The sequence below is a fragment of the Lemur catta genome, chromosome 9 (genome assembly GCF_020740605.2).
Source record: "Lemur catta isolate mLemCat1 chromosome 9, mLemCat1.pri, whole genome shotgun sequence".
In the NCBI taxonomy this organism is placed as follows: Eukaryota; Metazoa; Chordata; class Mammalia; order Primates; family Lemuridae; genus Lemur; species Lemur catta.
Window position 1 is genome coordinate 75,361,623 of NC_059136.1, and position 26,125 is coordinate 75,387,747.

Genomic DNA, 26,125 nt, shown 5'->3' on the forward strand with positions numbered 1-26,125 from the left:
GCAGCACTTTCTCCTGCTCCAAGTACATAGTATATGTGCAATAAATACTCTTCATAGACTGTGTACATTTCAGAAAAATGTGTTACTTTTAATACCAATTATGTGAGCATGCAACATTGCTAAATACAAAAGTCATACAAGCTCACGAATGACTTCAGAGACTGCCACTCTTGTAAGTAAAGCATAATTGAGGGCCTAGTAAGACATCATAAATCATAGATCCTTTCCTGTTTTCACCTGATGACTATACATTTTCTCTCTACTACTACAGAGTTCACTCAGAAGCTTTGCTGCCTGGCAGTTACATTTCTTCACCCATTATTGTTTCTCCAAAGAGAAATAGCAATATTCTTCATCTTCTAACATGGCGTGTTGCCACTGTGTCTGAGTGAGACTCAGGTATAGGGCACGTACAGTGGGCTGTTCTGGGAGTATTGCCTAAGAATTGGATTGCAATGTCTGTTACCTATTGGAAAAATATTTCTGTGAATTTATGATAACAAAATGATGGCATAGGATGCTTACAATTGACAAAAGAGAAACTTGACAATTTCACACTTGTTGCAAATGAGTCAAAAACTGAAATCTTAATGTTTCTATGTAATAAAAAAATGAGTAGCATGAAACATAAAAAAATATGAATCATGCTAAGTTTACAGACCACATGCCAGAAAAATACCTTCTGGGGCAAATACCCCTCTCCTCCAATAAGGTATAATTGAATTTCTTTTTTAAAAAACTACTTTTTTATGATCTAGTTATATTTCTGTTGTTACCCATATAAGGAACCTTGAGAAAGGCAATTTCCCTTTCTGGGATTCAGTTTCCTTCTCTAAAATACGGAGGCTGAACAAATCCATCTCTAGAAGTTCCCATACAGCTCTGCAATTGGCTTTAATTTTATGATATGCACAGTAGAAAGCTCCTTAGAGACAGATAAACATAAGTTCAAATCCTAAATTCATCACTTATTATCTTTTAAGCTTGGAAAAGTTATACCTTGTTGGGTGCTAATTTTGTAATCTGTGAAGTGGTACAAAGATACCACTCTAACTGAATTGTTTGAGGATTAAATGGTAGAATATGTGCTGTGAAGTGATTAGCATTGGGGTAGTTGGTTAATAGGTATCCAGTGTCTACTCTCAAACCAAGACCTTGATTTCCTACCCTTTCCTTCTCCCCTTAAAAATCCATATCCATGCATATTATTGATTTAAAAATAAAAGCTGTTACCATAAAATTTGGAAGATATTGTGACTTCTTGACAAGCAAAATTTATAAGATGTGGACATTTTGGGAAGTCCATATCTTATATTCCACAAGTGATTCCTGGCTTGGGAATATCTCTGGGTTTGAATATAGCAGACAAGGTAGCAATAAGAGGCCAAACTAAACCAAAAGCTCCATATGACTTTGCAATTTAGCACTATTTATATATTCAAAACAAGCATGGCACCACATGCATTAATTATAGTGTATCACATAGGAATATAAACCCTCCACATATACTCAGCACTGGTTCTAAACTTTACAAAATTACATGAAATCTGTTCAGAATTCCACAACTTTAAGAAAGAAGAGAACTTCAGGTTCACAAGAAAGCTACAAAGATAGTAAATGAGGATATTGAAAACTAATCACAGGAGTTGGATGTTTAAAAACGACTACTAGAGATGTCTAAAACAGCCCCAGGAATCTCTTTTTACACTTGTGAGTCTACTAATGGGTGATTTGTTTGAATTTTAACTGGAGATTTTGGCCCCTGATGGCTTAGATAGAAGGAAGTACTCCAAAATTTAATATTTCCTCTCTCTGTTCTTGGAAAGACTCACATTGCTAACAATTTCTTCTAGTTAATATCCGATTGAGGGTTAAATGAGATCCATGCCCTTATCCCGGCTGGTCAGTTGAAAAGTTTTGTAAAGGGAGATGTGAGCAGACTTACCTTTTATCCAATATAGAATTATTACTACAAAGAAGGGCTGTGTTCCTGGTATTACCATAGAGATTACCTGTTGAAATGCTGGTCTACCCTGACAGCTAAGTGGGCTCTTTATTGCAAAGAGACTTCCTGTTGCCTGCTATTTGTCCAGTAATTCATGAACCACTGGCATATTACTGGTTCCTTATTTATTACCACTGATAAATGATTTCATAATACTTACCAGAGGGATTACACAACTCACAAAAACTTTCCACATAAGAACCATGATGTCAAAACACAGCAGAGGCCATCAAACACCATATTAATGAGAATTTTGTTAGCTTCTAATGATGATAATTATTGCATCAGAATGCAATTCACACCAATTATTAGTAAAAGTTTACAAACATTAAAAAGTGCATAATAACATTTGGATCTGATAGGGCTGAAAAAAGACATGAAAAACACAACATGAGGGCTTTACTTTTGTGATTAGTGTCCACATGATTGCAAGAAGATCACTATCTCCATCTTTTCAGCCTGAAAAATACCTTCTGGGAAGGTATGCTGTTCTCCAAATTTAAATAGTAGCATACAGCATTGTGACAAATTTGATTCCATAGTACAAAATATTTCCAGTTCTTCGTATCATCTTGGCTTTTTTCTTTTTTTACCTTCCTAATTCTCTAAAATTTTCATAATTAAAACCAAAAATATTAATTGGAAGAAGTTGTTCACTTGGGAATAAAACAAAATTGACAGATTGAATTCTTGTCTGTGCAGACACAAAACAGACCGAATTCAGGTAATATTCACATTAATGGATATTTTCGAATGTCTGTGTAATAAAGCAAAGAAGTCTTGATGAATTTGTTAGACTTCCTTCATCAACATATAGTGATCAAGGGGAAAGATTACATTTAAAAAGTGTGTTCTATCTTGTGTACACCACCACACTATGGAAAATTAAAAACAAGACAGCCCTTTTAGAAATGAGTGGTATAAAAATTCACAGTAATGTACATCATTTTTGTTTTTCATAAGCAATCCGAGAAGGGGGGGCAGTGCTGAGCATCTATATAGTACAATACAAAACAGTGTAAAGAACACAGCAGTAACACACAGATACACAATGCTAAAAACAGTGCTTTCTGGATGGTTCTTTTACTGGGTGAATACTTGAACCAGAGATATTTAAACTCTGGGGTTCAACCAACCCTCCGCAATTAGACACAATTAAATCCTCTGACATTGTGAGGGCCAGATGCTACAGGAAGAATCATCATCTAGGTCAGTGCTACTCTCTACAAGCATTTCATCATATGGTCATATGAAAGGATCCAAACAAAAATGACATCCAAGCACAGGCCACATGATTTCAACCATTGCTAATGACAGAGGTAGAGAAAAGTCTGTCTGTAGCCACAGCCTCTGCCCCCATTTTTAACATAACGAGCAGGTTCCTGCAACGCAGCACAGCCATTTTCCTTTTCCCCTTTTCACTCATGGACACAAATGCATTCCAGCCACGCCTGGAGATTTGAGACATCGTCAGGTGTTGTTGAAGGTCAAGGTGGGATGTTAGCTTTCAGATTTTGCTGCTTCTCCCTGGGCTTCCCCACTTTGTTCTGTCGAACTCCGCTGTGCATCTTCTTCACCTTCTATGAAAGAAAATGAAAAAAAAAAAAAAAAGATAAATGCAAAATAAAACTATTGCTTATATTTATCAACTCTCAGTATATTATACTGGAAACTTTAGAAATACTCAAGGAGTCTGAAATCCTCATAGAGAAAAGTGTATTTTCTTGGTGGTCAGTTCAACATCAAGAAAATTGCTTAAGTTTTCAAGGGCTTGCTAATTCCACGAACTTGGGACAGCATGGCTCAAAACCAAAACAATGTTAGAATTTTCAGAGCGGTTAATTATCAGCTGTGTTTTCAATAAATAGCTAGGAAATCTCATGGCCAGGTCATGCCACTTACATTGAGTTTTCACAGGTTGCAGGAATCAGAAGTGTCTTAAGAAATCAGAAGTAGAAGCGTTTTTACCTTTTTGTGCATATTTTATTTGAAGAAATATTTTAAAATTGCATTTTTCACTTTTTAAAGCACTTGAGGATAACCCAGCTGATTTCTCAGAGGTATAAAAGCAATAGCAGAAGATGAAAGGACATTATCTCAGCTGGGTAGTCCCTTGGCAAGTAGTTATAATGGCCTCTGGCCTGCCCTTAGAGAACTAATGTATAATTCTAACAAAACTGCCCTCATAACTGCACACTTAGCAGCAATCTTAGCCAGTGACATAACAGACACTGAAACTGAGCAATGCTTTCACCTCATAATAGGTCACTGTATGTGAGTGCAAGCTGTAGCTACTCCTTGACTCAAAGATGCAGATATCTGCACATGTCATGTGGTTACTATGCAGCCAATATGGATTGGGGGACAAAATATTTTGGGGTGCTGCAAGAATATAAATTGTATCGATATTTTCTAAGAGGTTATTATAATCAAATGGATGAAGGTAAGTGGGCTGGTCCATTCTTTGGATCATAATGTTGAAAGGCAGTTTATCCTTTACTCTTAAGTACATATAAAACATCTCAATACTCCAATGATATTCAGTCTCTAGGGAAAATAAAAGTAGTTCTTGCACATAAAAATCATATTCTGTTCTAAAGAGGTACCAAGGGTATGACCAAGCATTATGTATCATTTTCATACACTATTTCATTATTAAAGTAATGAATAGGCTCCCATGATGGGCAGATGGCCTGAATCTGAGATGCGTAGATTAGCATGCAACAAGAACTTGAAAAATAGGGGAAGCTCTTGGTAGCCAAATGAATGAAGTCAAATTAGGACAGACGTAAGACAGTAGAATATTTAAGGATGAAAGTGACTGCATAAATACAAGATGAAGAATGTGACTCCCATGGGGCTTGTGACTTTCTAGGTGTCTGGTGACACTTCTCAGGCCTTCGTATTATGCTGCAAGCACAGGCCTATGGCTAAATAGATGCACGGTGAACATGGGGCAGAAATATTGTGTAGTATAAATTAAAATCAAGCTGAAATAGCCAGAAACGACAAATTCTCTCAGCTATGTTAAATTTGCCATTATACTTTTGTCATTTTTTATATTTTAGACTTTTATATTGTACAGTTTTTATTTTTAGTTCTTTGTACTTAGAAAAATAAAATCAGTGCTCTTTATACTTTGTCGAGTTCTGGACTTTATGATTTCAAGAGAAACAGAAAATTTTGCAAGGGCTTACAGAATTGCAATTAACATATAGAAATGTTTTGAGAAGACATTTAGAAGTATAAAGATATTTGAATTATTTTAAATTATTTAATCACACACTAATATAAAATATAAAATAACTTTATTTACTGTAGTTATTCATATGTCAGCTCACTATCCAAGTCAGCTCACTATCCAAGTTATTTATAATAATTTAGTATGTTTTCTTGTATAAGAGAGGTCTTGGATCTAACAATTCTCAATTTCAGGGAAAACAGAAAAATTAAATTACACTAGGAATAAAAAATGTCCTATATTAAGAGTGGTTAAAATTAATGCAGATTATTTAAAATACAATATTAATGCAAAAAATAAAAAAAAATATAAATCTTATGAAAGAAATTAGCAAATTCTCAAATACTACAGAAAAAGTGTATTTACCCATCCCATGCTACCAAATTGGAATAATTCCCTATGTAGTCTTTCTCAGAGCTGTTTTGGGAAGTAACTACTGGTTGTAATAATACAAAAACAATAAACCCTAAAATATACATAGGTCTATATATTCCAAAGTGGTGATGTTGAAGTTTTATTATTAATCTGAACTTGAAAAGATCAATCTGTGACCTATGGATCTTTGGACATTGAATCCAATGCTGTTCTTATGTATTGAATTCAAGGTAACAGTACTGAGCTGTTTCATTAGCATATACATAACCTGACTCAGTTTTCCAATACTCTGAAAGCTTTGCCATAAAAATTCTAATAGTGAAGCCATTGAATGGTTGCAGGTCAGAAACTATAGTAAGTGCTTTTTACGTACACAGCATGATGGTTTCTTAATCATGAATTCTTTTTATCTTTAAAGGTTATTTTTGCCCACGTCTTCTCAGGAAAATACATTCAACTTTGATATTTACAAAGCTACAGGACTTTTCTAATACTCAGAAGTAAGGCTGTCAAGTATTTTAAAGTGTAAACTTGTTTTTCATTAGTAGTTAGACTCCTTAAGTAAGAATTCAAGGCCCAGGTAAAAGACAAATTTTTCATAAACCATTCTATGATGAAAGGGAAAACTAGAGGACCCTTTTACCTAAAACTTACTTATATAACAGACTATTTTACTTCCATTCTCAATAAAATTGATTTTGGAGTCCCTTTTCTTCTGAAACAGTTCTTAGAATTGAGGTCCATTACACTCATCTGTGAATCTTATTAAATATCTATCAAACGTTAGAGGTGGCCAATATTGTCAAGGGTAGGAGCTCCATCTTTGCTAAATTTTCTACATAAGCAATTTCAGAGCTTTTATAGAGATTAGGATTTAAAAAAACCCACCATTTGTATTACTGATTGCATTAATAAAATCAGATAAAGCGACCATTTGTATTACTGATTGCATTAATAAAATCAGATTAAGGAGTCTGCATTCGAGTGGGAAATCCTGTAAAGAGAAGTCATTGAAAAGAGAGTGAGAGTGACTAAGAGATTAGTCCTAGACTTTCATCTTGCCCTAGACTGTTTATTACTTTACTTTCAAAGGTGGCTTTTGTGTCTTAATGCTAGTTACTGAAGTGCTGCAAATCGTTCCATGTTCATAGAAAGATGTGTGCCAAATAACTCACCTGTCTTGTTGATATCAAGACCTGCTAATTTCAAGGCTAATTCATTGCTGTTGCCACTTGCAGAGGAAACCAGGATATCATGTATTGCATTTCTTCTACCTGTTCTTCCTGAAGCAATAAAATCTGCATATGTAGTTTCCACATCAGTCATTGCTAACAAATATCCACATAGCAGGGACTACAAAAGAGAGAAAAATAAATAGGTAAATGTAACAGTAGTGAATGGCAAACATTTAACAAACTCTTGTTAAACTACTGGCCTACCACATGAATGTGAAACAATTGTCTTGTTCACATGTTCATAAAGCAAGTAGTGCTTTTTCTTGTCCTAAGTATTTATATTAAAGGTCATGGAACCTTTTCTGTACGAGGCCTGAGAGTAAATATTTAGGTTTTGAGGAGCATATGACCTCTATTGCAACTACTCAATTTCGTCCTTATAGTGTCCTATGCAGTGATAGATAATACATCAAAAAATGTAACAAACTTTATTTACAAAAATAGGCAGTGGGCTAGATTTGGCCTACATGTCATCGTTTGTTGACACCTGGTTTAAATTATAAAATTTTCTTTCTCTAATACCATTTTAGTCAGTCTTCAACTCTGGAGAAAAGAACTTGAAATCAGGTGAGGGGTTGAAAGTGGTCCATCCTAGGAGTGAGCAGTGAGTGAGCACATTGTCTGTAGAGAGTTTAAGAATATTAATGAAACTGACCAAAATCCAGTTTGCTTTTTATTATCACCACACACCAGCAATTCTAAGCATTGTCAGGGGTTAAATACTGCCTCCAGTCCGGGGGGACACCTCCCTCTGGCCCTCTTGGTAAGTCATTGCTTGAGAAGAATAATGAACTTTCTTTATTGAATCTTTGAAATAAAATTTCAAAAAGTGTAAAAAAAAAATGATCACTCAGAAGCACCTCATTTCTAAAATCCTGAATTTGGAAATTTCCTCCTTTTTCTTTTCCTCTTGTACTCAATGAATTAATTCTTCACACTGATCCTGTCTTTAATTCCTTTAACCACTTTTATTTTAGTTTCCTTTAGGTCCCGTACTACGGGCAGTCCAACATGAATCAGTTGCTACACTTTCTGTAGCTTTTTCTTAGCATCAAGTCATCCCTTGGATGCAGTGTGTCACCTCACTACTGGGAAAACACCACGGTATACTTTCTCTGATCTTACCACTGGGTGGCTGAATGTTACCAGAAAAAGTTACAAAATTGTGCCAACTGGCTCAACCAGAAATTTCTGCCTCTATTATTAGTATACACTTGGAGTGGCTCAGAGATTCTTTTGTTCACCTCTAGTTGGCTCTTCCTTATGTTTTTCTCTGTGGGAAGGATTCCAAACCCTTTTCAGTCTACACACCAAACACCACCTGCCTTAAGAGATGACTCTGCATCTTTCTTTTCTGAGAAGATATAGGACAAAAAAAATTCTTCCTTTCCCAAACAGCATTTCTCTGTATAACCACTATTCCTTTTTTTTTTTTTCTGGATGAATTGGCCTCTTTCTTTTTAAGGCATCTATTGCTTAAATTTCCTTCCATCCCTAATGCCATCATCCACTTGCCATTAACATGACACACCATCTTGGAGCATAGTTTTATTTCTCTCCCTTGATATTCATGTTTAATCACTTGCCAGGTCAGATTGGCTTTTATCTAATGTCACTCATATTTATTTCCTATAAAACACAGGAAAAGCTCTTACAGGGACTATTGCTGAGTTCTATTCCCTAAATTTCTCCATGCCGTAATCTATACAAGATACTACTATCACAGTCACCTTTTTACTTTTCTCAAAGGCCTTCAAAGCCTGTCCCCCAGCCTACGGAACACATTATGAATTATTTTTAGCATTTCTTTTGAGGCTTTTCATGCTCTGGAAAGGATCCTCCTTTGCTGTTTCAATTTCAACTACTCGTTCTCATACTTGGTATGTTGTAGAATAATGTACAATATTTTTCCAGAGCTTCTCTGCTGGTACATTTGCTCAAGTCTGTTATTCCAGTTAGAATGTCTTTTCCCTGACAAACTTGCTGTTAAAATGGATTTAGCCCTCAAAACTAAGCCAAACACTATCTTCTTTTTTACATCTTTTCCCTATTTCATCAGCTAGCAATTCATGGATTTGATTTACGCCTGTACAGGGCACTTAAATTCTAAGTAGCATTATGGTTACCTCTGCTTCTAGACATATTACAGGCTCCAACAAGACAAGAACTGAATTTTGTTAATATTTTAATCACAAACAATTCCAAGCAGAGTCCCTTACACACATGGCCAGTGTTATATAAAAGCATGTTGAATAGAACTGACCAATGAGGGAGAAATGTATTAATCACTCATCATAAGTATCCATAGGAAACTTCCCTGCTTCCTGATTATACTGTTACAAAATCCTAAAAATGTATCTACTTCAATCTAAAAGTTTTTAACAGGTGAAGAACCTGAGGATCAGATAATTCCAGTGATCTGCTTACCTTCACAGAGTTAATTAAGTGCCTAGAACTTAGGTATGCAAAGTTCCAGCCCACTCTTTCTACTTTACCAGGTTGCCCGTCTGTGAGTAAGTAGAAGTTTAGATAACAGTTTTGACCTTGGAGTAATTTTGTGCTATTAGTTGTAAGGATATTTTCATTATCTGCACCACCATTAAGCAACACAGTATCCAGTTTCTATGTTATTTTAAAGGTTTAGAATTGTACATCTACATCAACCTAACAAATCTTGGTGATCTTGGTGAAAATTCTACTTATATGAGAGGAGCTAACAACTTATTCTGAATTTTCATTTAGTGCACTCCTAAGTAATGAGCACATACAGAAAAAAAGCAGTTATGAAAGATATAAATATATGTTGCACTAATTTTTAAAACGTTCATACACAGTTTTCATTTGGTTTGAGTGAAAGACAACATGGACAATGATGAGAAGAGCTTACTCCTGTAAAGTTGCCCTTCCCTTAAGCATTTTGAAATATATTTGTTAGATTAATGCACATCCAGTTCCGCGCCTTCAAATGAACATTGAAACTAAGTACTGGGCATCCAATTACAGTAGCCATTATAATTATTATTATTATTGCAAAAGTAGTATTTTGTTTTTTATTATGTTTTCTTTCTCCAGACAATAGATTGCTTTTCCAATAAAAGAACAATAGCTGACAAATAGCACACACTAAATATGTGAATGAAGGAAGGAATGTAATTACATTTTAAATAAAATATACAGATGCTGTGTACCCTATATTTTTCTCTCTCCAAGATTATACTTCTTTTAGTGAATTCCTATTCACTAAAAGTTATTTAGCTATTTTTATACGCATGGTGGTTGTGTGTGTGTGTGTGTGTGTGTGTGTGTGTGTTTCCAATCAAGCATTTAGACACAGGTCTTCTATTGTGTGATACAACTGCCAGAAATCTGGAAATACCTTTTATGCTAAATCTACCTGTATAGAGAATGAGTACTTCTGCTTTGAAATTCTAGAAAACTGTCACCAAGAAAATTGTCCGACAGATATTCACCAAGGAAATGACAAAATTCCAAAAAAGTAAACCACACATCAGCAGCTGATAGAATTTTAGTAAAGTAGCTGTTGGCACATAGTCTGACCTTATAAAAATAAACTTATCAGAAAAAGAAATCTGGAAAATTTACCAAAAGTGAACTTTAATTCTTCACTAGTTTCTTGTTTACAGTGCTACAACTGGAATTTTCTAGATATGACAAAATGATAGTATTGGATACAGACAAGGTAATATAGTTTTTTTTTATGTAAAAGATCCAATTATACTGATATTCAAAGTCTGATAGGAGAAGGAAAGAAGAAAAAAGACATTTTATTATTTAAATACTGAACAATTTAAACTTAGATTAAATTTTAAAGCATAAATCTCTAAAACTGATATCTAAAAATTCAGTGAAAATTCATGAATAAGAAATAAGCTTGCTCTTTCTTTTCTTCCTTAAAAGAGCCTAACTTTCTCACTCTCTAACAACAGATGCGGTATGTTGCTGCTGTAAGAAATCTTCCTCTGTCTAATGGATTTCTAAACTGAGATCCATTGCTCTTTTCCCTGCTTATGTCCTTTACCTTTTTAAAATATCATATACACAAATTATTTGAGAGAATAAACCAGAAGGTTTTACTGTGGTAATATTTACAGATTTAGATAGATTTCAAGAGGCTATGAAAAGTAAGTACTTACGTCTCCTTTATTAAACAAATTGAAGTGTTTCACATCGATGTATTCTAGAAGAAGTTGGGTCTATGAAGCTGCTAAAATGATTTTTATAGTGACATTGAGTCATGAGCCAAATGGTGACTGGATAACATGCTAATTTTACTCCTGTAAATGGGACACATGAAATGAGACACACAGACTTGAAAGAAAGAATGGAGAGAATGCCATCAGCATGCACGGGAGACTTCTCTCTAACATGAATGGTATGATTTCTTTTAAGTTTAAAAAGCAAGAAAGAAAGAGAAAGAAAATTCTTCCTGTCCCACTGTTACAGATACAATTATGTAACTTCTCAACTGTTGCTTTATGCAGTCATGGGATGTATGTTAAAAGCCCTTGAGTAGTTTACTATATGTTTAGTGCTTGGTCTATGTTAGTGTTTCTGAATTGTTTTGGTCTCAGATATCTATTACATTCTCAAAAGTTATGAAGAACCTCAGTGAGCTATCGTTCACGTGGGATAAATCTACCAATATTTACCATATGAGAAATTAAAAAATTGAAAAAATGTAATATTTATTAATTCACTTAAAATATTAATAATAAACCCATTACATATTTACATAAAAGTTTTTAATGAAAATGAAATATCTTTTCCAAAATTAAAAAAAAATAGTGACAGGAATGGCATTGTTTTACATTTGCAACTCTCCGGGCTTCATTTTGCAAATGTCTGGCTTAATAAAAGACATCTGGTTCCTCATATTTGCTTCTGCATTCAATCTGTCTCAATATGTTGTTTTAGTTGAAGTGTATGAAGAAAATCTGGCCTCACACAGACTTTTTTTTTAAGTTGGAAAAGTGAGGGGAATTTTAATTGCTTTTTCAGAGAATTGTGGATTTTTTTTCAATGTGGAGCCTAAAACCTACCAATATGTTTTCTGTACTCTTGTTTTATTTAAATCTCCTTATCTTTCTTGCACTTTGAAAGTGTCTTTTGCCTATGCATATAGTTTTTGAACTATCAGGCATTGGTCAATTGTAAAATATTTGTACACTGGGGTATGTAAATTTTCCAAATGGTGGCATATTGTATTATACCATATCACATTTGTCAGCAACACTATCTCATCAGAAAAGTCTTTAAGACTTGGGAAACTGACAAATTCAAAGGAGCAGATAAGCTTTTAAAAATTACAATTTTTGTTCGAAAGCTCCAGTTGAGCAAGAGAAACTGTTGGATTTTGCTTCCCTAGAAGTGACAAGCTCACTTTGTTCATTTTCAAGAAAATCTTTGCCAGATGTCCAAGTTTGAATAACCACAGTTTGCCCATCAATTGCTCTTTCAAATAAAAATGGTGATCCATGAAAAAAGTGGCTGGTTCAGCTCTCAACCCAAACAGTTGCACAAGTGCCCTACGTGAGACAATCGTGTTTTGTTACACAGCAGAAGTGCGATGGAGACTTCCCATTTCATCACACAAAATATTAAAAGGACATTTACTCAAGGGTTGAGATTCAACAAAATTAGTATTTTTTTTTACTGTTTAATCAAGTACATTTTTATGTAAACCTGGCATTTAAAAATAATGAGTGTGTGGTGGTGAAGGATACATGGATTATTAGGAGAGTTAGGTGCCCCAGACTTGCTAAGTGCAAAGGTGATAGTGATTTTCCCCACCATGCTTTTGCACTAATTAGCGCAAATGTCAGCCTATTCTTTTTTTTGATATGGGCTCATTTTCATACTGTTTTTGTAAATTCATAACTTGTTCAATTGTATCATTACTTAATTTCTTCTCTGAAACTTCCTTTAGTCCAGGCTAAAATACTTTCCCCCCCCCACAACTTTAAAGTGAGAAATATTAGCCTGCAAATGTTAATAAAGCCAGAAGCACTATCTTTCTTTAAGAAATATTTTCACTGTCTACTTGGGCAACAAGTGACCTCAAAGCTATTCATAAATCCCTTTCCTCATTTCTGGTTTACCGCTTGACCATTCCTAATAACAGCAATTTCTTTCTTTCTTTCTTTCTTTTCTATGCTCCTTAAATTTTATTTACATCTTGTTTTCTCAATTCTCCGTAGAAAATCTTCCCTAACAACTTCATAAAGAAGATCAAGGTCATCTGACATAAAATTCTTCAACTCCTCTTTCTTTATCCTCATCTCTTTTTTCAAGAGTCCTTTTGTCCAACATTAATACCTGACTGGTGTTCTTGATTCTATCTTTTCTCCCATTATTATTCTTTCAATTCTGTCTGGTGCTGCTGGAGTCTGTTCTTTGCTCCAGCTTCTTCCCTGTTATAAAATCTTTCCTCTTTTAACTCCACATGTTCTTTAAAACACTCATATCTTTGTCTTTCATTTACCCCCAAACTTATAGGGAAAAAAGGTGGGTACTAATTTTTCCTCTTCTTCTTTATTTTAAATCATTTTATTTTAAATTTTCTTTGTAATTTGACTTACAAATCTATCAGTTTACTAGGATTGTTTTCTCAAACAAAAATCACTACAGATTAATCACCAAGTTCAATAGGTTTTTCACAATAGTCATCTATATCAAATTGCATACAGCATCGTGAATTTTTCTCCTTGAGATGTTCCTCTCCCTTGGCTACCACAGTTACTGTGCTCTTTTGGTTCCCACATAATCTTGTACTTCTTACTCTTTCCCCCACTTCTTAAAAAAAAATCTTTATTCTCTTTATTGTTCTTTATGCTCTGTTGGTAATCCCATTTACCCTAATAATCCTAACTACCACCTGTAAATTAATGACACTCAAGTCTATAATTTTGAGACTTGATATTTTTCTGAAGATTTACTAGAGAATTTTTACTGCCTATCAAGTGTTCTACCATGGATGTCTTTAAAATATCAAATTTGGTATATTCAAAATGGAATCTCTTGCTCTCTGTATCTTCACCTCTGCTTCCAAATCTATTCATTCTCTCCATTATTTTGTTTATATTACCACTATTTTCTCAGGGACCTATGATAGAAATCTCAGAATTGTCCTCAATTACTCCCTCTCATTAATTCCCACATCCAATCATTTCTCAAACCTCAGTATTTAATTCCATATCCATCTGGTGTTTCTGAAATATTCTTCATTTCCATTCTTCTGGCCACTACCTTCATTATCTCTTTCTGAACTACTGCAGTTGTAGGCTAACTACTCACACTTATCTAGACCTATTCATCTCCAATTCACCCTTTATACTGTCACCAGAATTAACTTTATAAAATATAAATAGTATTCAAAAATCTTCAGTGGCTCTTGGGAACCTACAAAACATGGTTCAAAAAAAATTTTTTTTTTGCATGGCTCTTAAGAGTTTGGAGCCAACCTACTTACTAGCCTCCTTTCTCACAATATCACTCCTATGCATACTAAAATCCAATTACAGAAGCACATGTAATATCCTTGATGTGTTCCTGTTGGTTTTCTCATGCTGTTTTCTCAACCTGGAATGCCCTTCTCTCCAACTAATACAACAAAAATCCTCATCTTTCAAGTCTACCTTGTAAGTTACACCTCCTTTCAGATAGGATAAATAACTTCATTATAGTGTTTATTTAATTCTATATTATGCAGGAATTAATTATTTTCATGTTGATCTCTCTTTTTCTTGAGATCTGGGTCTTTAATTTTTGAATCCCTCACAATGCTTGGCAAAGAATTTTGTATGTTATTCTTCGAACCACAAGAAGTATTTTGTAGATTGTTCTTGATCATCTTACTCAAGATCCTTATTGGCTAAATAACTTTGTCATGGTTATACAGTTATCCATAGTAAAACTATGTGAAGAAAGCGGGTTTCCCTATTCTTACCTAGTTCATTTTTCTGTCCAGTAAAAGACATTTTATCAATTTAAGAAGACAAACTGTCATCATTTCCTCCAGTACATTTTCTCTTCTTTATATTCCCAATTATAACAGAGAATTAAAAAAAATAACAGCAGCAACAGAAAGAATTCTAGAATTCCTAGTAATCTATCCTATTTTCACATTATTGATGGCTTCCTCTTTTAAATTTTTTTAATCAAATATATATGACTAAAGTAGCAAATTAATGCATGGAATAATTTGTTCTGTCCTCTTGTTGAGGCTTTTTACAACATTTATTTAGTATTTCAAAGAGTTTATAAATCGTTTATGAGCTAATCTTTGCAACACCCCTGCTGAGACAGTCAATTAGCTGAAGAAGTACTCCTGGTTGGCAAGTGACAAGCAATATTACTTGCACATTACAAATGAAGAAACTAAAGAATAGAAAGATTCATTGACTTGGCCAACGTCTTACACAGTCAGTGGCAATACTGACGTCAGAATGGTGATCAGGGTTTATTCACATCAAAATCACAGAAGCATTACGAGCCTGGGGCTGGTAGCGTTCTTTGTTATATAATACTTTCTGCATTCTTTGTCTTATCTTCTCCTTTTCTGGCTCTGTATGAGTCCGAGGTGGAAAAATATTTTAAAAATCATACCCTCTCATTAAACTATGATTTTTTTCCCTATGTTAAATATTTAGATTTGCAAAGGATGTTAGAACACTGATATATTTCTTCTCAAAATAACTCACATTAACTTTTCCATCTTTAAAATCACAACAATGGATCCAGCCAACCTCAGTAATATTTTCTGGTCTGTTCCAAGGCATAACAATGACCATAAGAATAGCAAAACAGCTATGGTGTACTAGTGCTTGATGAATAATAACAATAACAAAAATATCAAGTATGTCCAGATATGATCCTAAGTATATGTGGATTATAGAACTTAAATTTCTTAACTCTATCAAAATGGTATGCTCATTACTTCAGTTTTAAGGATGAAATAATAAAGGTTTAGAAACCTTACATCATGAAACTAATAGGTGATTTAACTACTTAAACAAGTAACCATTTTTCAGCATTTGTTTTTTCAACATACTAAACTCAACTTCACATTCTGTTAACAGTTTGCCATCAACAGTTCTTTTTAAATACGTAAGCAGTTCACCTTCTGTCTTGAGACCTTACTTCATAGGGTGAGAGTCTATTAACATCTCTGGCTTTTTAGTATTATCATCTGATACACAGAATATTAACTGACATCACCATCTCTTTCTTGATTTCTACATCTGTTCTACAAACATTTCCTATTTCAACTCCCACATATCTGGACTAATTATAGCTTTGTGATAGTAAAAGCACATTCCCCAGGGACTATGAGTTTGAGAAGGACCTACAAAAATATTTGACACCTAAAAAAAGATTCCAAAATATGAAAAAAATGCAAAATTGAGATTAAAGATATGTTTAATAAATATTATCAACACTAATATTGAATTCCTCAAATACAATTTCACTTGGCTCTCATATGGTTAATTACATATAGATTATATTGACCATGTAATTTGGGTACATTTTAATATATTTGATAATATGTAGTATGGAACTTCCAAAATTGCAATTGTTTAGGACTAACGAAGGCTTAAAAATGCCCCTGCCCACAGTGAACTAGAAGTGACTTTGATAGGCAGATTGAGGCAGAGATGCTAGCCCCTGAGAATAAGAGAGCAGGGGTGCAGTGGAGAGGGCTATCTGGTGGAATCAAAGAGCCAAGAATTAGTGATTTCTTGTGTGGGAAGCATGAAGGTAGAAGACCCTAGGATGAGAATCTTGGAATTGCTTCTAGATTTCTAACTTGGCTAAATGAGAGGATGGTGCTATTTGGTGAATGCAAAAGGAACTGCAAATTCTTCTTTGCATGGAAAGTCTAAGAAGGGCACTTTAACACATCACAGTAAGACATTTAAATTAAATTCAGTGATCTTTTCCTTTCTGAATGAGTGAAAATGCACTAATTAAAAACACACATTCATACACATGTTAACATCTGCTCTTCTGCAAGCATTTTCTGTACTGTGTCTAAATAGCTATTCCCATTGAGATGGTGCCTAAACACTCCAATAAGCCTCTTTTCAGCCAAAAAGAAAAACAGTAGCTATGATTATGTTTCAACATATTTTAAATATATGCATAATCATTGCCAATTTATCCTCTTTGCAGATGCTAGTTTCCTATTTAGTATTTATTATCTCCCTTAACTACTGATAATGTCATGGCTCAGTATTATAATCGATGCTTTTCATTTTTATTATATGTCTCAATGTTAGAATTTTTGTGAATCTTTTCACTAATGGAATGCTCTTCAGTACAACATTCAATATTCATCTTCTCTGTCATTATTATATTTTATTTAAAGATTTTCTATATATTTGCTTTAAATAGGATTTTCAGATCTTTCAGGCTTTTTTAAGTCAGTAGAATAGGTTCCAGGGAGAAGGAAGAATGCTGAAGAACAGAAATATGAATCAAACAAATTCAAATGTGGTTAAGAAAGTATTGACTTGGCCATTGAGAAATATATCCATATATATAATATATACTGGATATAAAAATCAATGAGATAATGAGATAATCCACTGAACAAATATTTTAAAATATGAATGAAAAGATGTGGTAAAATCACTATATTAATAAAACAGGAAAATCTTTATAATATCAGATGATAAACAATAAGTGCATTTATTTTGGCCAAGAGACAAGTTGTTATCTAGAAAATCATGACATTTTGTATATTATCAAAATTAGTATCAATATTGAGCAGCTCTACTATTGACTCTATTATCAGTACTAGAAATTAATCATTATGACTATTCCATTACCAGGAACATTCAAGAAACTATTTAAAATGCTAAACATTAGTTTTAACAAATATAAAACAATCTATCCAATGAAGATATTGCAATGAACTGAGAAATTAAAAGACCTCAAAATCTCTTATTTGACTATAATATAAACTACTTCAAATTTCTATTTTTTTGGTTTCCCCTCCAAATTTCAGAAAAGGGTTTTATGTGCAGTGTAGGCTACAAAGCAAATACTTAAAAAATGAAAATTCTTGAATTCATTACCTTGTGGTGCAAATTAAAATTTCTTTGGTACTTACATAACTAGAATATTTTTATTTCAGCATTATGAATTAGAATTAGTAATGTCTGTATCTAATTCCCATAATATTTTGTGTTAACTAAACTCATTTTATTGATAATTAGAAGACCTGGTGCTTATATCTTACCTTCTAGGCTTTCATTAATGCATGCCACTTCTTAATTCACATCAACTTTTAATATTTTTTTCACACAACCAAAGACTGTACAAACACATAGAATAAGCACTGCTCAAATGACTTAGAATAAAACAGGTTTCAGATAAGAAATTAGAGCCATGCTTGGTTATACTTCCATCTAAGCGCTTCATCTGAAGACAGGTGTTCAACCTGGCTGCATGTACAAATCATCTAAGGTGATTTAAACTTACTAATGGCTGGCCCCACTATCAAATCTGATTTTAGTCTACATGGTAGGAATAATTTTTGAATTGACATCTTTGTTGCATTGGTTTCAAAGGCAGCACACTAGTTAGCAATATTTGATGTGCATACATACACACAAAATTCCCAGTGCTTTTAAAAATTGTGGGACAAGGTTAATCATAATTATTGAGTTTAGGTGCCATTTATTAGCTTATTAAAGTGCAAATGAGCAAGGAAAAAGTAAAGACAAGTCTTTTTATTTATTAAAATATAAATCTTATGGAAAGCTTTAGGAAATTAACATGAAATGGTAAAACATAAAAATCTTGCTGCCTTGTTTACTCCCTAGTCTGGGACAATGCAAATAATAGAAGTTACCATGGAATTTAAACTAAGGGAGGTTACATTGTATTAGATCTAGTCAAACACTGACTAACCTGCCATTAATTTTTTTAAACAAATTAAATTTCTGTTTTCTCTCTCCCCAGCTCCATTTAAGGTATGTCAACTCTATTCTCCACCTTGTTGTCCCCAGCTCTTATCTCCTCAATGTGTTTCTGTACTTATTGTTAGACAGTAGTTCAACTGTAAAAGACTATAAATGCTGGCAGAGTCATTTAAAGAAGGAAGAAAAATGCTCTTACAAATTTTTAACATAGTAATAGCATTTTAAAAGTGAGTTACAAAAAAGCAAAAATTAAAATATTTGTTATAACTGTTTGCAGGTAATTCTATCATTATCATCCCTCTTAAAGAAACAAGACAGATGAGCCATGGAAGGAATGTGGTGTTGAGGGTAACGAGAATAAGCAGCTATTGAAATCTATTCTATGCCACATTCAGTTAATTCAGTGTTAGAGATTTGAGTGTCATAATTATTACAGTACTTGTTTGCCATTTGATGCTGAATTTCAAATGCCTTCACATATTTCTCTGGACTTGAAAAATCTCTCTGCACTTCAGTTTTCATTCCTCCAAAATGTAGGTTCCCAGACTAAAGAAATATTTCAAATCTTTTCTAGGTCTAAGTCACTGATCTTAGTTAAGGCTGTGTGCCCTTTATAAAGGCCAAGTTTTTACAAAAGATAACATTTTTCTGAAAAGCCTTTGAAGTAAGGAAAAGCTATATTTAGAAAGTCCATTTCAGTGTCCCCGGGTGTTCTCAAGTCTTGCTGCTATTTATAACCAGGGGTAGGCCAATAGGACAACGGATTTGCTTTAACTAATAGGTGCCCAGGTTTCTGAGCATTAAAGAGAGTTTTTCATTATTCTAAATGTTGATTTAAGAAATTGTTGAAAACAAGATTTTTTTTGAATTTATTAACCGAATTGCCCAGCTGTTTACATGACCTGACATGTAACATGATTTAAAGGTTGCATTTCTGTTTGGGTATGTAGTTGTCACACTGCTGTTTTATCATAGACCTCTTACAGAATAAACATGTTCAACTGTTTTGAGTTCCTGAGTATGAGTGTTCCTTGTGGTTTGTTTTTCATATAAATTTCATGCCAATTTATTCTAATTTGAATGCAGATAGATATTTATAAAATCTTCAAGAACATCTTTTCATTCTTATGAACTTTGTGATTTTAATAGAGAGCATTTCATCAATTTCACAGACATTTGACAGAGTAAAAATCAAAAGAAAACAAAAACATTATTAAGAAAAAACCCCAAAACGTCAAGTAGAAAATGAGATACTGCCTGAATTATACGATGTTAGTAAGAGAGATCAGGACAAATAAACTGGAAGCTGATTACCATTGTAAACAGTTTTATCTATACTAGCTGGCCAAAGAAAGATGATCTGACTCAAGGATCTTTTGTCTTTTGTCCATAATTTTTTAAACAATGTAAAACTTACAGAAATTTGAAATTACTGTAAAAAGATCTTGTTTGTCAAGCCATTTGAGAGTAAGTTGCCAACACAATGCACTGTCAACTGCAAATACATTAGGTTTTCCTAAAACTACACATCCAAATATAACCATGAAAATGAGAAAATTAATACTGACACAATACTACAATACTATCTAATCTTCAATTGTTTTTTTAAGTTTTATAAATTATCTCAATAATGCCTTTCATAACAAAAGGATTATTCTAGAATCACATGCTGTATTTTGTTCTGTCTCTTAGTTTCTTTTATCTGGAAATTTTTCTTAGTCTTCCCTTGAATTTCATGGCCTTGAAATTTTAAAGATTATAAGACCAGTTATTTTGTAGGATTTAGCTGTTTGTGTTTGTCTAATGATTAAATTCAGAATATGTGTCCTTTGGCAGGAATATCACAGTACTGAATCTCTTTTCTTCTCACTGCACCCTGTCAACAGACAATTTTGGCAAACTTTTCATTTGTGGGATACTAATTTTATTCATTTGATTAAGAGGTGCCGCCCAGTCTTCTCCACTGTGAAGTTATTTGTTTCTTCTTCATCATTAACAAGTTTTGTGGTGAGATAATTTGTCCTTATGAAACTTACAGTTTATTCCACTTATTTATATCAACGTGGACTCATAGGCCACTATTTTATTAACTAAAGTATCATCTGTTTCTATCATTATTTATTTTGAGGCTCAGATTGTTCAAAATTTGCACAGTGGAAACCCCTTCAATTTGGCTGTTATATCCTTTGACATTCCCCCATCATTCTTTGATATATCTCTTACTTCTTGGAACAAGTATATGCTCCAGGGTCATCTTATACTTTCCCTGCTCGAGCTCTAGAATCAGCCATTTCTTCGAAGTGCTCTGGCTCCTCTGATTGGGAATTATATTTAGAAATCAAGATATGGACACTAAGTGTGCTCATTGCTATCAGGAAGTAGCTGCTCCAGGCCTTCTGCAATAGACAGAACTATGGGATTTATGTTTTTATAGACATACACACATATGTGTAAATGCATGCTCATATACATTTACAGTCATACACATGTACACAGTACATCTATGTTTACTTCAATATTTGTCTACATATATAGAAAACCATGCATTCACTTTAATATCTCCTGCTTTCATCCAATACCACAGAGTTCATTCTAGTTTTTGCCTTTTTCCTACTTAAACTCCCAACTCAGATAATGAGAAACACTAATTACCATTATCTTTAATATCCTTACTTTATTGGATCAACCTCCCTGTATATAAACATACTGTTTTTGCTGCCACCCTTCCATCCCATATAATGTTCCCTCACCTTCCATAGACTATGACTATTTGTGCTGAGTGGTGGCTGTGGCCACTTCCCCATGTGAATACTCTTCTCACTCCAGTAACACTTCAACACCCTGTTTCAGGCTCCTCTGTGCAGACACCCTCTTTCCCCTTCTTGGGCTCTGACAGTCAATGCCAAACCACTGTGGTCCCTTGCATGCCCATCCTCCACTTGCTGACAAAGGCTTTCTTGACCTGATCTAATGGCTTTTGGACTAAATTATTCAAGAAGGGAAAGGAAAGGAAGAGAATGAGGAAATGGAAGTGGAAACAGATGAAGAGAAAAATATCTTTTATTTTTCTAAACAATATTTAAAGAGGGTATTTATTTAGGAAGTCAACATTATGAAGTGTCAGCTGAAGAAGTGAACCTATATTACATATTCTTTATACATCTCTATATATCCTCTATATCTTTATATCTGTGAAACACATGTACACACAATTTTATAGCAAAAAAAATATATGTAACAAAATTTATGACATTTACCTAAATATTTTAATACCCTGCAACTTAAAAAATATATAGTGCAATTTGGCTGTTCACTATCTGTTCATTTTTATAAAAGAGTACTTGGGATATTGTCCACAGTGGTCCTTATCAGATCCCTTTCCTCTTTTGTCACTTAGGTTTTACATCATCTGTTGATCCTCAATTGCATACCATTGGTGCTTTGCACCAGCCAATGTTTGGTCTGTCTTATATCTATACAAATATATCACATTGGTGTCTCTCAAAGAGTTGCCTAAAAACCATTTGCAACAGAATCACCTGAGTTACTTGTCAATAGGCAGGTCCCTTGGCCCTGTGCTGATTGATTTCCTGTTCAGAATCTCTGTGGGTGGTAATGGGTTTCTGGAACTCACCATACATGATTCTTATGCATTAAATATTGAAACCTTGGTGTAACTCACATGCGTACAATTCCTCAAAGTTCACTGTTTAAAACACATAGGTTCCACAAACTATAATTCTTTTATTTTAGCCCTATCAGTTCACATTTGTTATTTAATAAACCTGCAAATTGCTAGATGTGTGAATAGTCTCCAAACTAAAATGTATCTGTCTTTTGCAAAATCTCTTCTACGAAATGCCTCTAAAAAGTGAAATGTAAATGATTTCTGAGATCTTGCTTGGAGGAATCTTACAGATCTTCCAGGCTTTAGAGAACAGCAAGTGCAAAGATACTGATGCTGGAAAAGCCTTTTAGGGAAAGAAAAACCCTGGAGGTGAATGAGTGATGGGGAATAGTGGTAAAGGAGTTTGGAGAGTAAGGCAGGACACAGTAGAAAGCAGCTTAATTTTTATTCTAAGAGCAGTGGGAATCAGAGTTTTGCACAATGACGTTAACTGGTTTAAGTTTCTTTGGAAGATTATTCTGGCTATTGTGCTGGTTACAAACTATAAGGATTGGGCAAGAGAGGAAGGAGGGAGATCCTGTGCTGCATTTTGGTGAGGAAAGCAATGATGGCGTGGAGTCGCGTGAAGATGGTGAGAGGTAGAGAGATTCAGTATAGACTTTGACGTTATAGCTGACAAGAATTTCTGACAGATTAGATCTGGGAATTGTGGGAAAGTGAGAGTTTAAGTATGAACCAAAGTTTTTGGCCTGAGCAAATGGGTGAGTTGCAGAGCTGGGAAAAAACTGGAGTGAAAGGGATGGATAAAAGTAAAATATTTAGTTTACTCTGATAACTTTGAAAGGTCTATAATGCATAGAGTGGAGATATTTAGTAGGAAACTGGAATTATAAGGCTGGAGTTTGGGTGAGTGGTCAGGGGTAGAAGTATGAATTTGGGAGTCAGTCATCTGCCTATTGAAGCAATGGGACTAGAATAAAACTCACAAGTAGTGAGTGTAGACAGAAAACTGAAGAGGGCCAGGGATGAGCTTTAGGGTACTCTAACATTAGACATTGAGGGATGGAGGCATCACTACAGGAGACTAGGCAGGAATGTCAAGTGATAAAGGAAGAAAAATACGAGAGTATGGTGTCCTAAAAACCAATGAAACAAAGCATTGTTGTTGGACATTATAAAAACTCATTTGCCAAAGTTTCTTGTATTGATGATAACCTAAAATTTGATATTCTAAAAACAACTTTATGAAACACAAAAGAGAATAATTGTCTATCATAAGTGATTGATTATAGTGGCATGGGGAATGTAAACATTGTGAAAAGAGAATTAAGAATTTAAGTACTATACCATATTATACAAAAATGTCCCTTTAAGAAACAAGTGCACAATCCTTAGACATAGAAGAATGATTACAGGTTAATATCAAATTCAGGGGGAGAAAAGGGAAAATATCTGATTCTTTGTATATTTTTAATAGATTTCAGAACCTTTATAGATTTGAAACTTGTCATATTTGAAACAAAATTTTATAAATGATCAAAACAATTTAAGAATCAAATAAAGCTTACATGCAAAATGACTTACTTGAACCCACATAGTTTGTTTTTATGAGTAAAGTCTAGGACTCAGGTTTTCTGATTACTAAGTATTATTTTTTACTGTAATACACTGCCTTAAACATCTTTCAATTATCTATAAGATGCCTGAAAGAAAGGGCTTGTCAGTGATATCTTAAATGTTTTACAAAATTCTAAGTAATTAAAGTTAGGAGAAATAAATCTCATGAGGATTAAATTACAGGAAGAGCTTATAAGAGGGGAGAAATGTAAGAGATGCATTTCCCATGAACTTATATGAGATTTTAGGAGAAAACAATCAGAACTGTACCCATAAACTTTTATATTAGCTTAATGAAATAAAGACAACCATTATGGCCTAATTTTGAATATGAATTTCTGAACATGAAGACTGATAGAGATTAACATCCAATTGTAATAAAGTAAAGACCAGATAAGGTAAAAAACCAAGAGCTTCTTCATCCAATCAGAACGTATCAGGAAAAAGGAGACCTCTTGACACTTTGGTAGGTGCCATTTTAGGACAATGAACCTTACTCCAAGTGAATATTTACTTGAAGAAGAAGTAGTTTAGGTATAATATAAGATTTAAGAAATTCATGAGTAGCAATGTTGGATTATTTTTTTAAAAATTAGAAATGACTGGATTAACTTTCTTTTTCATGACAGAATAATTGTTATCAAACAATCTCACTATGCTACTGTCAAAGACAAAATCCTGAGACTGCATAGCTCGATAGTCTAACAATCTAGAGCTGTGGAGTCTATCCATTAGCTACATGTGGCTATGGAGCACTTAAAATGTGGGCTAGTGTGACTTAGAGACTGAAATTTAAATTTTATTGAATTTTATTTAATTTACATCTAAATATTTTTTTTAAAAACATATGGCTAATGGCTACAATGTTAGACAGCACTGAGAACATTCCCATTATCACAGAAAATTCTATGAAACAGAGCTGACCTACAACGTTTTAAAAACTTCTACATTTACTCCTCTTTGCTGAGAAAATTCACTCTTATTAAGAAGTAATCTTAGCAAGATGGTGGATATAAGCTCAAGATACAAAAAAACTATTGGTTTCTATAAACCAGCCATCAAAGAGAGTTTAAGAGTCATTTAAAATAGAAAAAAAGTTACATACAAATAAATGTAAATAAAAAAATGAAAGACATTTATGGAGAAAACTACATTGAAAGATATTAAAGAAGTCCTAAATAAATGGAGGAATACACCTTGTTTATGGATGGAAAGACTCACCATAATGATATAAATGCTCCTTAACTTCATTTACACATTGTATGTAATTTCAATCAAAATACTTAACAGAGGTTTTTGTGGAACTGCTACTTCTGAATGTATATGAACAGGAAAATGCTCAAGAATTGTTTAGACACTCTTAGAGAATGTTAATGTAGAAGGATTTGCTCATTAGATATGAAAGTTATTATAAAGCTTTATTACTTAAGACAGAATAGTATTGTTTCAGAGTAGTCAAACAGACTGATGGAACAAAATAAAGAGCTCAGAAATTGACCATAACCTATTTGGAAATCTGGTAAATCAGAGAGAAGTCACTGCAGATTATTGAGATAAAGATGGATTATTTAATAAATGGTTCTGAAAAAACTAATTATTCACAAGGAAAAAGAGATATTGGATCACACATGCAAATCAGTTGTAAAAGGATTAATGGTTTGAACAGAAAATAAACAAAAATACAATAGAACTTCTAGAAGAAAATTTACAATAGTATCTAATGATATCAAACTAGGAAAGGAGATTTTAAATAAGATGAAAAAGCATTAGCATAAAAGACAAATTTGATTTCATTAAAATTAGGATGTGCTATTTATCATAAGAGATTCTCAAAAAAATGAGAAGACAAGCAAAACCTGGGAAAAGTTATTTATGTTATATATAGTTGACACAGGACTATTAATTTGATTATATTTAAAAAACAATGAGAAATAAATATGATAAAGATGAAGAGAAAAATGAACAAAAGATGTTTTCTGGAATTTCTCAGAATAAGAAACATAGGGATTATTAAAAAAAAGGAAAGATTTTCAGTCCATGGTAAATAGAGAAATGTAAATAAAAATTATTATGGAC

The 26,125-nt window shown here is 33.5% G+C and overlaps 1 protein-coding gene across 3 annotated transcripts in view; it reads right to left on the reverse strand.

Annotated features, from left to right (window-relative positions):
- Positions 1–875: 875 nt before the first annotated feature.
- The window catches only part of PKIA (cAMP-dependent protein kinase inhibitor alpha), an 83,542-nt gene continuing 58,292 nt past the window's right edge, over positions 876–26,125 (reverse strand). For 2 of the 3 annotated variants that reach the window (XM_045560700.1, XM_045560702.1), the window contains 2 exons: positions 6,797–6,974; positions 876–3,585 (listed from right to left, as the gene is read on the reverse strand). In XM_045560700.1, coding sequence (XP_045416656.1) covers positions 3,506–3,585; positions 6,797–6,947 — 231 coding nt within the window. In that variant the 5' untranslated portion in view covers positions 6,948–6,974 and the 3' untranslated portion in view covers positions 876–3,505. Of the gene's footprint in view, positions 3,586–6,796; positions 6,975–11,010; positions 11,071–26,125 lie in introns of those variants that run through there. The other variant, XM_045560701.1, reaches the window with a different exon arrangement.